The following is a 14,739-nucleotide window of genomic DNA, read 5'->3' as shown; positions in this document are numbered from 1 at the left end:
GAATTTTTTTAGAACAAGAACAATCTGTGACTGGAACAACCTCATCAGGGACATGGTAGAATCTCCCTCACTAGAGGTTTTCAAGATGTAACTGAACAGGGTGCTAGATAATCTCATCTAGGCTCCTTTTGCCAGGAAATCTATGATCTTTTGAGATCCCTTCCAGTCTGGGTTGTTCTATAACTCTAAAATAAACTCCACACCATATTCAGCACCTTGTCCCTTTCACTGATTCATAGACTTCAGGATCTGATTTGAAGACATCAAATAGGTCTTCCAGTGATAAGAAAACAAAGGAATTCTTGTTGTGTCTTTTCTATATCTTAGGCAAACATTTCTCACCAAGTTATTGTCCTTTCCTCTCATCTCATAGACAGTTTTTTATATATATATATATATATATATATGTATATGTATCATAAATGAAACAAAATTAGATGCAATGTGTTTCATACATATTTTACAAGCTAGTGTACCACTTGTATTTGAACAAATAAAGTCAACTCTGGAGAAAAAAACAACTGCCTGATTGGCCTTTAAACATCAATATTTCCCTTTATAAATCCAATTTATCTTTTTAATCCAACAACAAATTAACTATGTTGAGAACATAACTAGTGGTCATAGAGCTAACTAAACTATTTTCTGTTTTATTTCACTAGGCTAATTTCCAGTCAGTTGATCTACAACTATTTTTGAAGCTCCACAAATCAGAAACCTCTGTTTAACAAGGAAATTCTTCCCTTGTTACTAAAATCTGCATTAGTGTCACAAAAAAAAATGTATTTAAGTAGAAGTATATTTGTAAAAACAGAAAAACAGAATTTGAAAAATATTACAGGGACAGTTTTGAAGATATTTACAAGTATGCAAAAGGAAGCACAAACAGAAGAATATTTTTGTATTGAAAACCTGGGGGGGAAACAAGTAATTACTTTTGCCACACAAAATATGTCTTAGTCTCAGGCTCATCCTTAATTTAATAAGGCAAGAGACTAAAAAATAGCAGTGAAAACATAACAAACTAAATTCAGCTGCAAACTGGCTAATCATCTTCTGTCTCTCTATTTTCTCTCAAACTATCAGTAGCTTGGGTGGGGGAATAATCTGTATACATATCTACTTCTTGCAAAAGAAATTCACTTATTCTGCTCTGTGAAATAAGCAGTGAAAAATACACATACAAATCACCATCTCTAAAAGAGTACTTTGCACTTGGGTACGTGCATATGATACAGAAAGAGCACACTTGTGAATGCAAAGCACACCATGGTCTCACTTGTTGAGAATCCAGCATTCGAGGGGATTTCAAATCCTTCACACTTTCCAGATGTTAGTAACATCAGATGTGCATTTAACACATGTTCAAAGGTAAGCAAGAGAAATTGGATTTGGGTAAGTACCATTTTAATAAGCAACAGGAAAAAAAGACCAGATGACAAGCAGATAGCCTGCTTGCCTTTTGGGCCTACTTGAATTCATATTAGAGATTACTGTGTGCTACATAAAGGTTATGAAACCTGCAATGGAAAATATGCAAATTTGATTTTTAATTATTTGAAGCATTCAGGGTCTGTTTGTAGATTCAGTTGTATCATTACACCCCTTGAACTATTCTAATGATTTTAACACATTCAGTAGGGGAGAATAAAAGAATTAAAATGAAAAAAAAAGCAAAGAGACCAAACCCACAACCCAAAAAATATCACACAAACACTAGATATCAAGAATTTTGGTTTACTCATATTTTACTTAATTTTTAGATTTCACTGAAAGGAGTCTTTTCTACAATGAAGTTGTTCCATGGTAACTAGCAATGACTACTGAGCCTAGGAAAAAAAGGTCAAAATCCCATGTATCTTACCATGAAAATAAGAAGCAGCATTCCTCTTGACATTGATTTACAGGGCTATATTATATAACATTACAGAAGACCACATGTTTGTTAGCCTTCAAGTGAATCTTAACAGTAAGCTTCAAAGAGTTTTGGATGCAATTAGAAAAAGAATTATCTACTCCTTTGTCTTCAAAGCTCACATCAGATTTATCAGCACTGAGCGGGAATTTCAGAACTCAATAGATCTGAAAAAATGAAAAATAATCTTCACTACAAAGCCTTTCTCTCAATAGGCAAGAAAGGAAATGCTCTTATTCACAACCTTTTTGTACAATAATTTAACCCTAGGCATTTATTAGAACAGTTTTTAATCTCATTCTGATGATGAAAAGGATGGTCTTCCTTGAAGCTGAAACAAAACCTGCCCTCAAAACCCTTCTGTGTCAGATTTACTTTGTAACTTACTGTTTCTTTGTTTACCAGCTTGTTAACTGGTGTTAATAGTAATTCCCTGCTTCAGAAGTACGAGGGGATAATGATGTTCTATAGTCATGCATTTTACTAGCAAGAACTGGCTAAAACAACTTCTGCAATTTTAGCAGAAGTCAGGTTTACTCACTGCAATTAGGTTTAAATGGCAGCAACACGGTTTCTTTAAGAAAAAACTAGGTACAGCTTCTTGTCAGACTCAGTTTTTCATCTCTCTTCAATTCCTACAAAGATTCTTCCTTTGTTTAACTATTTTTCACTCCCCAGTCTCTCTCTTACCTTTTGCATTGGCCTTCAATTCTCGCTTTGCCCACCTCTATACTGCTTGACAGTGCACTCTGCTTCCTTTTGGCCTCTGTTGTTCCATTCATCTATTCCAGATTTCATCTGGATGCCTTTGCTATTACAACTACCCCTTTGCTTTAAGTAGTTCATTTGCCTCACCTGCCTATGACACTAATCCTGATTTTGAGCCTTTGAAGAAGCCCAGGTTTCAAGTCTGTGTAGAAATTCTGACAAATGGTTCCTCCACAGGCAAAGTCAGGCAGACCAAGCCAGGCTGTGTACGTACAAGAGGCAAAATGTAAGATACAGGCTTAGGAAGTCCCTCTACTGTTCCTGACTCCCCCATGCCAGGTCCTATTTAAGTAAGCATGTCTTACCTTCATAATTAAGTAGCGACATTTTACTTAGTTTCTTTGGCATGCCTGTAAGACTTACAATTTTTTAAGTTGCATTAAGAAATTGTATTGTTCCAAAGACACAAAAAGTTTGTCATGCTGTCCTGGTTTTGGCTGGGATAGAGGTAGTTTTCATACTAATGCTTTGTTCTGGATCTAGTATGAGAATAATGTTGATAACACACTCATGTTTTGGTTGTTGCTAAGCAGTGCTTTCCCCAAGTCAAAGACTTTTCAGTTTCCCATGCTCTGCCCATGAGGAGGTACACAAGAAACGGAGACAACATGGCCAGGACAGCTGACCCCAACTGGCCAAAGGGATATTCCCTACCATATGGCATAATGCTCAGCATATAAACCCAGGGGAACTGTCCAGCAGGGACCAATTGCTGCTCAGGGATGGGCTGGGCATTGGTCAGCAAGTGGGGAGCAACTGTACTGTTCATCACTTGTTTTTCCTTGGGGTTTATTTCTCTTGTTTTGCTACCATCCTTTTCATTATTATTTTTGTTGTTATTATTATTATTAAATTTTACTTTATCTAAATTGCTAAACTGTTCTTATCTCAACCCACAGATTTTACCTTTCTGGTTCTCCTTCTCATCCAACTGAGGATGGAAGAGGGGAAGTAAGCAAGCAGCTTCATGGTGCTTAGTTTTCAGCTGGGGTTAAAGTATGATACTTAGTGTACAAACATGTGATATTGCATAAAGGATTTAAAATGAAAATGAATTTTCCAAGGAAAAGACAGGGAATGAGAAAAGACAAAATATACCAAAAAAGAAAGGAAAAATAAAAAATATAAGTCATATGGCAATTCCCACAAAATAGCAATAACAAATACAAAACTTTATATGAAAAATCAAAATACCTAGGCATTTGACACATCTCTCTAACTGTGAAAAACTGTCCATACCCTGCACTCTGAATAACAAAGAGACAAGTATTTAAAACCCTGAAACAGAACACTAAAAGATTTTGTTATTCTTTATTTCATCTGCTTCCTTATTCTGACTTATTTTAAACAGAATTCCCACACTGTGTCTGGTGCCACTAACAGTTGTTCTGAATTGAAGCTAACTGAAAGTTATGGAAACAGTATTCCACAGCTAATTCTTCTTGGAATTCAAAAAGATGACAAAAAGATGATTCAAAAAATATAGACATCACTTAGGGTTTTAATTAAGCATGAGAAGAGTTCCTGGCACAATTTCTTGATTTGATTATTTGGAAAAAAAAAGAAACAAAGTTGTCTTTGCAAGAAGAGCTTAAGGTCAAGAAACCAAATCCAAGTATTTAACTGCTAGAGGAGAAAACTTTGAGTATTTTCCAGCTATATTCAAGTACTACAAACAACAAGCAAACAAAGTTGAGTCAGATGCAAAAAAATGCCCAATCAAAAAAACCCAGCTCAGTAATCCTGTCACTACTCTACCCATTGGGTCTTTAAAGCAAAGTATCAATCAATGCTTCTTATTGAATGAAAGAAGTCCAACAGCTGTAACAGCAGAATGTTAAAGCTATTATACAGCATTTCCAGCCAAATTAGGATAACAACTTCCTCAAGCTGGTATAAAAAAAACCCACCTGAATACTCATCAACCAACACTGAAAAACTGCTCATGTTGATCACTTTTCTTTTTTCAATTATGTGTGATTTTGAGCAAGCAGCAAGGTATTATAAACACTTTTTGCCTTCACAGATGACATCTTTCTAAACACCTAAGTTGCAAGGATAATTCATGCTTTATGGATAACCAACACACTGTTATATTAGAATCAAAGTTGCAACAAAAATAAGAAATAAAACTGGAAATAATGTGTTAGCCTATGTGTTCTTTCACTCTGGATTTAGGATGAACTTGTTAGCCTGTTCAATCTTCTGTTTTAATGAAGACTGAAATTAATTTTAATTGTAAGCTATACTTGGCCAAAACCAATCTTACTTGTAATATACATTTGACTAATATATGACCAGGCACATTTGTAATGCGACACCTTGTTGATGTTTCTGAACACATATTCCTTTTTATACATATGCAAACATGTTTCCTTTGCAAAACAGCACTGTACTGTGTATTAGGACACAAGATAGTGCCTATTTATTTCACAGTTTAATCAGTTTTATTTCCCAGTTCAGGTGGAACTGAAACTTGTGACAAGACATTAATCAAGTGCCATTATCTTGAAATTGGTTCTGATGAAGAATATTTCTTATGTCAATTTACTGCCTGTTGCAAAATCCTTTATCTGCTAAGAAATAATTTTACACACACAGTACCCTCCTAATAAAGGAATGTAGTGGGTGTCTGTGTTGTGCAGGCAGGGGGGGCCTGCAGAGGTGGCCTCAGTGGGGAGGGGCCAGGGCTGTCCCATGCCACATACAGCCACTTCCAACTGGCTCCACGGGAGTCACCATCGGGCACAGTTGAGCCTGTCAGCCAAGACAGTGGTGGGGAGCAGAGGTTTGCCTGCAGCTATCCCCCTGCAGCCCACAGAAAACAAAAGTGAGGCAGATATTCACAAACCTCTGTGTCTTATTTTCTCCCCATCTTGTTGAACATGGGGAGTGAAAGATTGTCTGGGCGGATATCCAGCAGCAAGCCAAGGTTAACCAACCTCAAGGATAAAACACAAAAAATGAGATTGTGACAAGCCACTGTTCACAGAAGGCTTTCCCTGGCAAGTTCCTTTCTTTTAGATGTTCCTACTAGGAATCCAGATGAGTTCAAAAGATTTGGAAGAAGTCCTAGAAGATTATTTTGCCTCAGTAAGAGTCTGCCAAAGGTCCCAACTGCTTCTATATTCTATGAAAAGCAAAGGAACTTTTCAAATTCAATGATTTAAAAAAAAAAGTTTATTCTTACCAGAGTCACTGACAGATTCATAATCCTTCCAAACTGATCAACATAGTAGACATTATCCTGGTACCAGGAATCAAGGTGAAGATAATTATACATGCCAAAAGCACGCATGTGGTCAAGGGTATATTGATCATCATGAAGTTGCACTTCTGCTACAGCTGGAGGGAGAAGAAAAAGACTATTTTAACAATTACTTATTTACAAATTAATAATTTAAAATTCAAACTAATAATTTAAAAATAATGATTCCATTTTCATTCCATAGGTCTGCTTTATTTAAAAAAAAAATACATTACGTATACATAGTTTAAAATTTCACCATAAATTTGGAAAGAAAGTCATCCACCCTGAAGGCCACTGTAGTCATTGGCTTTGATCGTGTAACACCTCCTCCCATTTACAGTGGTCTATTGTGGTGGCTTCACCCTGGCTGGATGCCAGATGCCCTCTGAAGCCATTCTGTCATTTCCCTCCTCAGCTGGACAGGGAAAGGAAAATATAACATAAGGCTCATGGATGAAGATGAACACAGGGAGGGATCACTCACCTATTACTGTCACAGGCAAAACATACTCAACCTGAGGAAATTAGTTTAATTTACTGCCAATCAAAGCAGGATAATGAGAAATAAAACCAAATCTTAAAATACATTCCCCCCCTCCTCTTCCCTGGCTCAATTTCACTCCCATTGGTTTCTCCCTCCTCTCCTCCAGTGGCACAGGGAGACAGGGAATGGAGGTTGTGGTCAGTTCATCACACCTCTCTGCTTCTCCTTTCTCCCCATTTTCTTCCCCTGCTCCAGCAGAGTCCCTCCCACAGGAGACAGTCCTTCACAAGCTTCTCTAATGTGAGTCCTTCTCACAGGCTGTAGTTCTTCACAAACTGCTCCAGAGTGGGTCCCTTCCACAGGACCCTCAGGAACAGACTGCACCAGCGTGGGTGCCCCATGGGGTCACAGGTCCTGCAAGCAAACCTGTCCCAGCATGGGCTCCTCTCCCCCTGAGTTCACAGGTCCTGCCAGGAGCCTGCTCCAGCACGGACTTTCTCTGGCATCACAGCCTCCTTTGAGTGCATCCACCTGCTCCAGCATGGGGTTCTCCACAGGCTGCAGATGCATCTCTGTTCCACTATGGACCCCCATGGGCTGCAGGGGCAGCCTCACCATGGTCTGCACCACAGGCTGCAGAGGGATCTCTGTGCTGGCACCTGGAGTACCTCCTCCCCACTCCTTCTTCACTGACCTTGGGATGTGCAGAATTGTTTCTCTCACAGTCTCGTTTCTCTCTCTGGCTGTGGTTGTTCTTGTACAGCAATTTTTACCCTTCTCAAACAGATTATGCCAGAGGTGCTACCACCATGGCTGATGGGCTCATCCTTGGCCAGCAGTGGGTCCATCCTGGAGCTGGCATTGGCTGTGCTGGACATGGGGGAGCTTCCAGCAGCTTCTCACAGAAGCCACCCCTTGTAGCCCCCCTGCTACCAAAAACTTGCCGTGCAAACCCAATACACCTATCCTGTCTCTTACCAGCATGTGTTGAATTACAGTTTATCAATAACCCTCACAAGATGAAACACATATGCAACAACAATGTAAAACCAACTTCTAAGTTTGTACATGGTTTGTACAGTAAGGGAAAAAAAATTCTGCTCTACAGTAACTCCAGAAAATAGCAAGCAAAAGAAATAAAACTACATATAACTACATGGCTTTCATAGTCTTAATTTCTGAATGAAGTTATGAACATTTGCAAAGCAAAAGATTAAAACAATAAAAATCAGTATTAATTCATGGTAATTAAAAAAAATAACAACAACAAAAAAAAATCAAAGCCAAAACCCTTCTATGTCCCTAGTACTCCCACTGAGGCTGAAATCTTCAGGAATGTTCAACATAACGTCAAAATTTCAGGCTAAGTTTTTCTAATTGAAAGAGGTTGCAAAGAATGGCTGTTCACTAGAACAGTACCTTCTCAAGGCAGGAAGTATGCCACCTACAGTCATCCACCTGAGCAAGATTTTTCCAAACAGAAAACCTCTACTCAACTAACAATAATCAAAACTAGGTTATCTTTCAAAGACTAATCAGGTTTTTATTTAAATTATCTGCAGCTCTTTTTTTCCTATTCCCTATCTATGCAGAGATCAAGCAGCTGTAGTCCCAACATCTTAAAATACATTAGCAGAGGTCTAGTCCATCCTTCTGCAAATAATAGATAGACCAGAACTCCATTTCACTCTCCACTAGTTATCCCAGGATCCTTAGCTTTCCTGCAGAAAACTTATCTTGAACTTCACACAACAAGCAAAATTCTTTAGAAAGTTATAAGTAAACTCTCTCAGTCCATGATGATTAGCACTCAAGCCCAGAGAATGGGGAAAGCACCTCAAGGCTAATTCCTTTCATAGCAACAGTTCACAGTTATTTTAGTTCCTAATCATCCAACTTCTGTTTTCTTCTCTTTTCTGCTGAAAAACAGAGCAAGGAAATATTTCCAGCATTTCACTTCCATCTCACCCCATAAGAGGGACCACTCACAACTCTGTGCAGCAGCACTCATCTTAGATTTCTTAGACTCTTCTATAGCACCCACTTAAAACCTACCAAAGCAGAAGTAGTTTACTCTGCTCTGTCAGAACACCAATTACTGCAAAGAGCTGTTCATTTGGCAGTGCCACTGCACAGCTATCACAAACCCAACAATCAGACAGTCACTAAATGGCTCAGAATTGACCCCATTAGAGACACTGGCTATTACCATAACAGTGGTTTCAGGAAACTATGCAAGATTATACTGCCTGATTAATAAAAAATCCAGTCATACTATACAAAATGCTTTCAAAATGACAGTATAATTAGCAATTAGTCTCCTAATCACTGTTGATATTTGCAAACCAGCAGTATTAATTCCACTCAGCTCAAATCATTATTCATATTCACCACACAGGAGGGATTTCCGTACTTTTGCAATTAATAAATTACTGTTCCACAAGCTATGGCCCTTCAAAACAAGCTAGGATATCAACAAAGGAGTGAGAAGAAAATACATCTGTCATAATGGCAAAAACTGCTACCCATTCCCATTTCTATTTTAACTAATTAGAATATTTTACAGTAAATTACATTGTAAAAAAACTTAGAAGAATATATTGTGAAAGTGCATTTTAAAGCTGTTTATATAATCAAGCTTTATTATAAGCTATTTTTCCCAACAGGACAAGAGATGACAAGACATGAACATTCTGTAAACAATTAAAGACCAAAAGAAATATAATGCAGATAATTATTTTCAGTGAAATCAAGTACATGTCATCTACTTCGTGCATAGCTACATTAACTGATCTTCTGAAATTAGAATACACATGCACAAACACAAAGATATTTAGCATAAAAATCCTAAAATTGTAAGGCTTCCTTTCACCACTTCTCCCTCCCCACTTCCCTAGATATGTTGCTCTTGTCAGAACTGCAACTAAAACACATACAAATAGTAAAAACAGTCCAAATTAGATGAATGTATAACTTTTCACAAAAATTATGGGAACAATATACTATTGATTAGCTGATTGTAATGTTATGAACTTTATAAAAGCTGGAAGAACATGAATAAATTCTCTGTCCTTGAGTTTTCCAGCCTGTAGTCCTAATAAGCCCTGAATAATAAGGGGGGGTCAGGAACAGGAGATCCAAATCCCTTGTATTATTGCAATATAATTAATTCCACATAAACAGAAGTCAGAGACTATACAATTTGTAGGTGATTTTAAACCAGGAAATCAATCAAAGGTATACTGTCCTGTCATGAAACATTTCAAATGAGGTTATCAACTGCTTTCAGGATGTATCACACATATATGTTCCATATATGTCAAGATGAAGCAATTAAAGAACCTATTCCATCCTCCATTAATTGAAACCCATATTGTGATCAAGTGAAATCTGTGCACAGCTGCCATCTGCTATCACATACCATGTGCTCAGATAGCTTATATAGGAGATTCTACACTAGGATGAAGTTCATTCCTTCCTTTTTACAGCTTTCAAGGTTTCTTGATGGTCCTTGGAAAAAAGAAGAGAAAACCAACAGAGCTGAGTGAAAAAAAAGTAAAGGACAAAAGAAAGAAGAAATGAAGAGTTTTACTTAAATTCAGAGAAAGATAAGTTAATATAAATGGAAAAGAAGAAATACTTCAATCAGATCATCACCTTATTCAGTCTCACAGTTACACAGTTTTGCAGGTTTTTATTTGGTTTTCAGTCAGGATTTTTTACTGATTTGTTGTTGCTTCATTTGGGGGGACAGTTGTTTGTTTTGTTTTAGGGTTTTTGTTTGGGTTTTTGGGGTGGGAGTTTTTTGTTGTTTATTTGCTTTTTAAGAGTCAGACTAATTAATTCAGTAGCTTCAGCTGTTTGGGTTCAATTAAGAAGCAGCAGTCAAAGGCAGCTATTCAACAGAATGATACATGGCCTCTTTCAAATTTCTGATAAATACACTAATAACTAATAACTGCACTGCTAAAACCCAGAAACATTGATTCATACTGTGTCACACCAGAAAAAAAGAAAATATACAAAATATACAAATTAAATCTCAGCTTTCAATATTATTTCCCAACAACCCTAGTTTGGTGGGATATTTTGGACCAGTACAAAGAAAAACACAATTTGAGAAAAGTAGCATGGTTATCTCCAGTTCCATGCTTTAAAAAGTCATTTGATTCAAAATAGTTCAAAGATAATTAAGCAAAGATTTTCACTCACAATGCCTTTACTTAAAAGCAAAAGCACTAAATACAAAACAATTCAAAACAATCAACAGAAGTAGTAACATATCCCTAACCTAACAGCTATAATCAAGTCCCTAACTGGATATTATAATCATTATTGCTCTGCACTGCAAAAAAAAAAAAAAAATCTCTGAATGAAGAATGCTATCAACAAACTTATACTTTAAATGAATAGAAAAGTCTTACATTTGCCATCAGACACATCCCCCACCACAGGCCCTCCATCTTTAGATGTTTTACTGAATACACCAAAGCAACTTTACAGTACAGCCAAAGATGCAAAGTAATTATATCAGCATATTTTGTGGCATCAAATATATGCTTGCATGTCATGCCTTGTTTTGCAATGCCACCCAGTGGAAGCAATTTTGTATTTCATACACGCTGATCTACTGGTGGAAGAGATAGTTTATTTTCTAGTATCAGCATTCGAAGATCCTTCTAACCCTGCATTAATGCTTTCTTTTTTAATTTAAAAAAATATTTTTTTATTGTTAATGTCAGTGTCATCTCATTGCTGTTGTTGAGTAAAAGTACAAGGCTCATTTAATCTACTGCAATAAGCATGTTAATAGAAAAAACCAAAAACAAACCTGTCTAATGAACACGTAGCTTGCTGAAAACAAGCAGGGGCTGACGGACACCATGTAATGAACTGGTTTTGCCTGATGAAGCTATTTACACAGGTGTGAATTCAACAAGATCCAAAAACTAGCAAGGCATTTGTTAAAGTATCGCTGTAGCAATGCCTCGATTTAAAAGCTGACTTGTGCCAGCTGCAAGAATCATTTTCTTTAACAGCAGTTCCAAGGCAGAACCTGCCTCTACATTTTTTTTTTCCCCTCAAGAAATGAAAGTACAACAAAACAGATACACACATGCCTGAGACACAAACCTTTATGAACTACAGCTGTAAATGTCTGCAAGAGCTCACAATTTCATACTATTTCCCATACATTAAGACTTTTTTCTACATTTAATTTTTCAAATGAAAATGGAAAATGAAAATATCCAAGTGTTTGAAACATATCAGTGCCTTTTGCTCCATAAAACTTCATTACTAAGCTCAATGCAAATAAAATGTTTGAAAATAAGTTATGGAAATAAACTAAAAAAAAGTAAGGAGAAAGATAGACAAAATTTAGGATGAGGAGTTAGGAATTAAAGGCACAATAGTGTGAGACTCATTACTAGTTGAAATATGTTACCAGGATGAGAGATGAGATAAGAAATGACTGTGAAAGTTTAGAATTAACTAGGGCAGAATGGGTAGGAGTAAGGAAGAAATAAAAGAACATGCAAATCATAGTATTTAAAGGGGAAGGAAAGGTATCAGAATTCCCCCATTCTTCTTCTCTGTGACCATACATTTTAAGAAATTCACTAGAAAATTCCCTTGTACCACAGATCAAATAAATAAATAAATAATTTTTAAAAATTTATTTTGGTGTCAGTTGCACATCTGACAACAGCAAATTCCTGGCAACCACAGTTTGACAGCTGAAGGCAAATTAGAACTGAATACTAAGTTGAACACAATGGTCAGAAAACGAAGCTCACTGTTGTCCACATGAACATGACAATCACCACAAGTTGTCACACAGTACCACATTCTGCTATCTACCTGCTCCAGTGGTAGAACCCTGCATCAATTCCATATGGCAATTTTTTTTATTTTATTTTATACCTAGCAGTGAAATTAATAAAAATAGATAAACATAAAAACACAGATACAAATATTGACAAAAAAGATTGATACTCTAAAACTTAATATGTAAGTTTGTAATAAATACTTCAACTACAGCTGAGATAAAACTCAGTTTTACTTAAGAAGGAGCACCTATTTCTATTTATTGTCATGTATTTCAATTACTCTAAACCTCACATATTCCTCTTACTGCCATAAAATTTGGGATGCCACACAGGCAGAACTTCAAATCTCAGGTCATTTGAGACAAGCACTCACAAAGTATTTTCCTGGAAAACAAACAAAAAACTCAACAGCCTTTTTAGATTAATCTTCCAGCCTTTTAACATTAATCTTCCAGATTCTACTACCATATTTGTTCAAACAGTTGTGAGTTAAATCAGAAATAATCATGCTGATAGAGTTCCTAAACATTTGACATTTCTTTTAGCTTTTGTATTCAGTCTCACTTTGAGGAAATCAAATCAAACTTTTCACACAGTGACAATTATTAATTTAATAACCCACAAACTACCAAGTTCTTCATCATGTTCCAGAGGCTTTGAATCTGCTCACAAATGTGCTGGAAAGTAGAAATTCTTGGCCTTCTCACACAATATTAGTTTCTTCTCACATGCCATAATTTGAAAAAGTCACAGCCTCCACATCATTCATGGTCTCTACAACTCAGCCCTTTGCTCCTGTACAACATAAACCCCAAGTTTTGGAAGGAAACCCTCAATTTAACACATGTGTAGACCACTGACACCAGGAAATAAAAAGTTCAGGTACAGAACACCTCTGCACTGTGAAGAAACTGCCTTGAAAGAAGCAGAAAAAAACCATCAAGGAGGAAGAGGCAGCTTGAAGGCCTAAGAGCAGGCCGAAAACAAAACATCTAGAAGACAGCTATAAGGTCTGATATACTTCCTGCTACTAATTTCCAAACACAACAACAGCAAAACCTTTCCACTGTCCAGAGGACCTGTATCTGTACTTATATATACATAGACACACAGAGAACAGAATAAGTCAGTTAATGTCAATGAGTCTGTAGGACAGATAAGTAAGTTAGACTGAAATGAGTCAGGGGTTTTGTGTTGTGAGAAATGGGGAAAGAAAATACAGTCACACATACCAATTCTCTATCACACCAGTTACTGTAACTATTATTTAAAATGTCTGAATGAACAAGAACTGAGTAGATCCACCTGTCCCTCAGCAACTCCATCATTTGTGTATTATAATGAAAACCTGTAATCCTCACACTTTAGAACAGGTGCACAACTGACTAGCCAAGAACCACAAGGCTTGTTTGATCATAGGCAGAACATGAAATAAGGGACAAACTAAAAGACTGTACCTACGCTACGCCATTGCCACCTTTGACACAACTGTAGCACACCTCCACACAACTACATTTGGACTCTTTTGAAAGACGACACCTAAATCAGTCTTACAGTAAAATTGTCAAAATATGTAATAAAAAAGTTACTCATTAGATTTTCCACTCCCACCATAGACAGTACCACCTCGGTTTGTTCCCTTGTCCTTCAATACACAATTTACCTACAACTTCCATCTTACTGCTGACAACTCAGTGTGGCAAACATACCTTTCCGGTCCACTACTGATACAATGTATTCAACACAGCTAAAGTAACATATAATGGGTAACTCTGTAGACAAGTATATTGTCCAGTAAATATATAGAGACAGCAATTAGTATATTACAGTCTCAGCATTATTAAAAAAAAAAAAAAAAGAAAACTAATTCATCCACCTTACAAAAGACTTAAATTTCACGAATCAATAAACACAGAGTGTTGAGAGATTTCAAGGGGCATGTTGCAGGCATATATTCAACAGGACTTAGCACTAATGTACTCCTCAGTGAATTAGCCTATTAATGGAGCAGCATCTAAAATACTGGTGATGCTTGGCAGAGAAAGCAGGGCATAGAATGTATAGCCTGAGGATCCACCTCTGAACTGTGGGCAGAGCAAGAAAGAAAAACAGCTAATTTGCTGAAGTTCGTATAAGATATTAATTTCACGAGCATTTATCTAAATTCCACATTCTCCGTTCACACTCCACCCTGATCTACCTCAAGTGGTTATCAGCCTCAGCTCGTCTGCACAACCCAAGATCAGATTTAGCACAAGGCTTTCCTCACCCATTTCGAAACTAGCCCAAACTTCCAGAGGCAGGGAGCTGCGAGGCAAAGATCTGACAGAGACCTCGGCCCACCATGAACCCACCCGAGGCTGAGGAGGAGAACGGACACCACTGCCAAACCGCAGCCACTTATACCGAGAGCAGCCGATCGGTCCCTTGAGCCCCCACGGGGCTCCAGCGGGCCGGGCTGTCCCAGCCCCAGGCACCTGCACCCAGGGCC

General features: G+C 37.3%; 1 protein-coding gene across 1 annotated transcript in view; it reads right to left on the bottom strand.

Annotated features, from left to right (window-relative positions):
- NUDCD1 (NudC domain containing 1) overlaps nt 1-9,928 on the bottom strand; it is a 32,412-nt gene extending 22,484 nt beyond the window's left edge. The window contains exons 1-2 of the mRNA XM_018077506.2: nt 9,839-9,928; nt 5,874-6,028 (exon numbers count right to left, since the gene is read on the bottom strand). Coding sequence (XP_017932995.1) covers nt 5,874-5,981 — 108 coding nt within the window. The 5' untranslated portion in view covers nt 5,982-6,028; nt 9,839-9,928. The remainder of the gene's footprint in view (nt 1-5,873; nt 6,029-9,838) is intronic.
- Between the last annotated feature and the right edge of the window lie 4,811 nt (nt 9,929-14,739).

This window comes from Manacus vitellinus, unplaced genomic scaffold (assembly GCF_001715985.3).
Source record: "Manacus vitellinus isolate BGI_N305 unplaced genomic scaffold, ASM171598v3 scaffold_1_pilon, whole genome shotgun sequence".
In the NCBI taxonomy this organism is placed as follows: Eukaryota; Metazoa; Chordata; class Aves; order Passeriformes; family Pipridae; genus Manacus; species Manacus vitellinus.
This window is presented reverse-complemented; position numbering and strand designations above follow the sequence as displayed.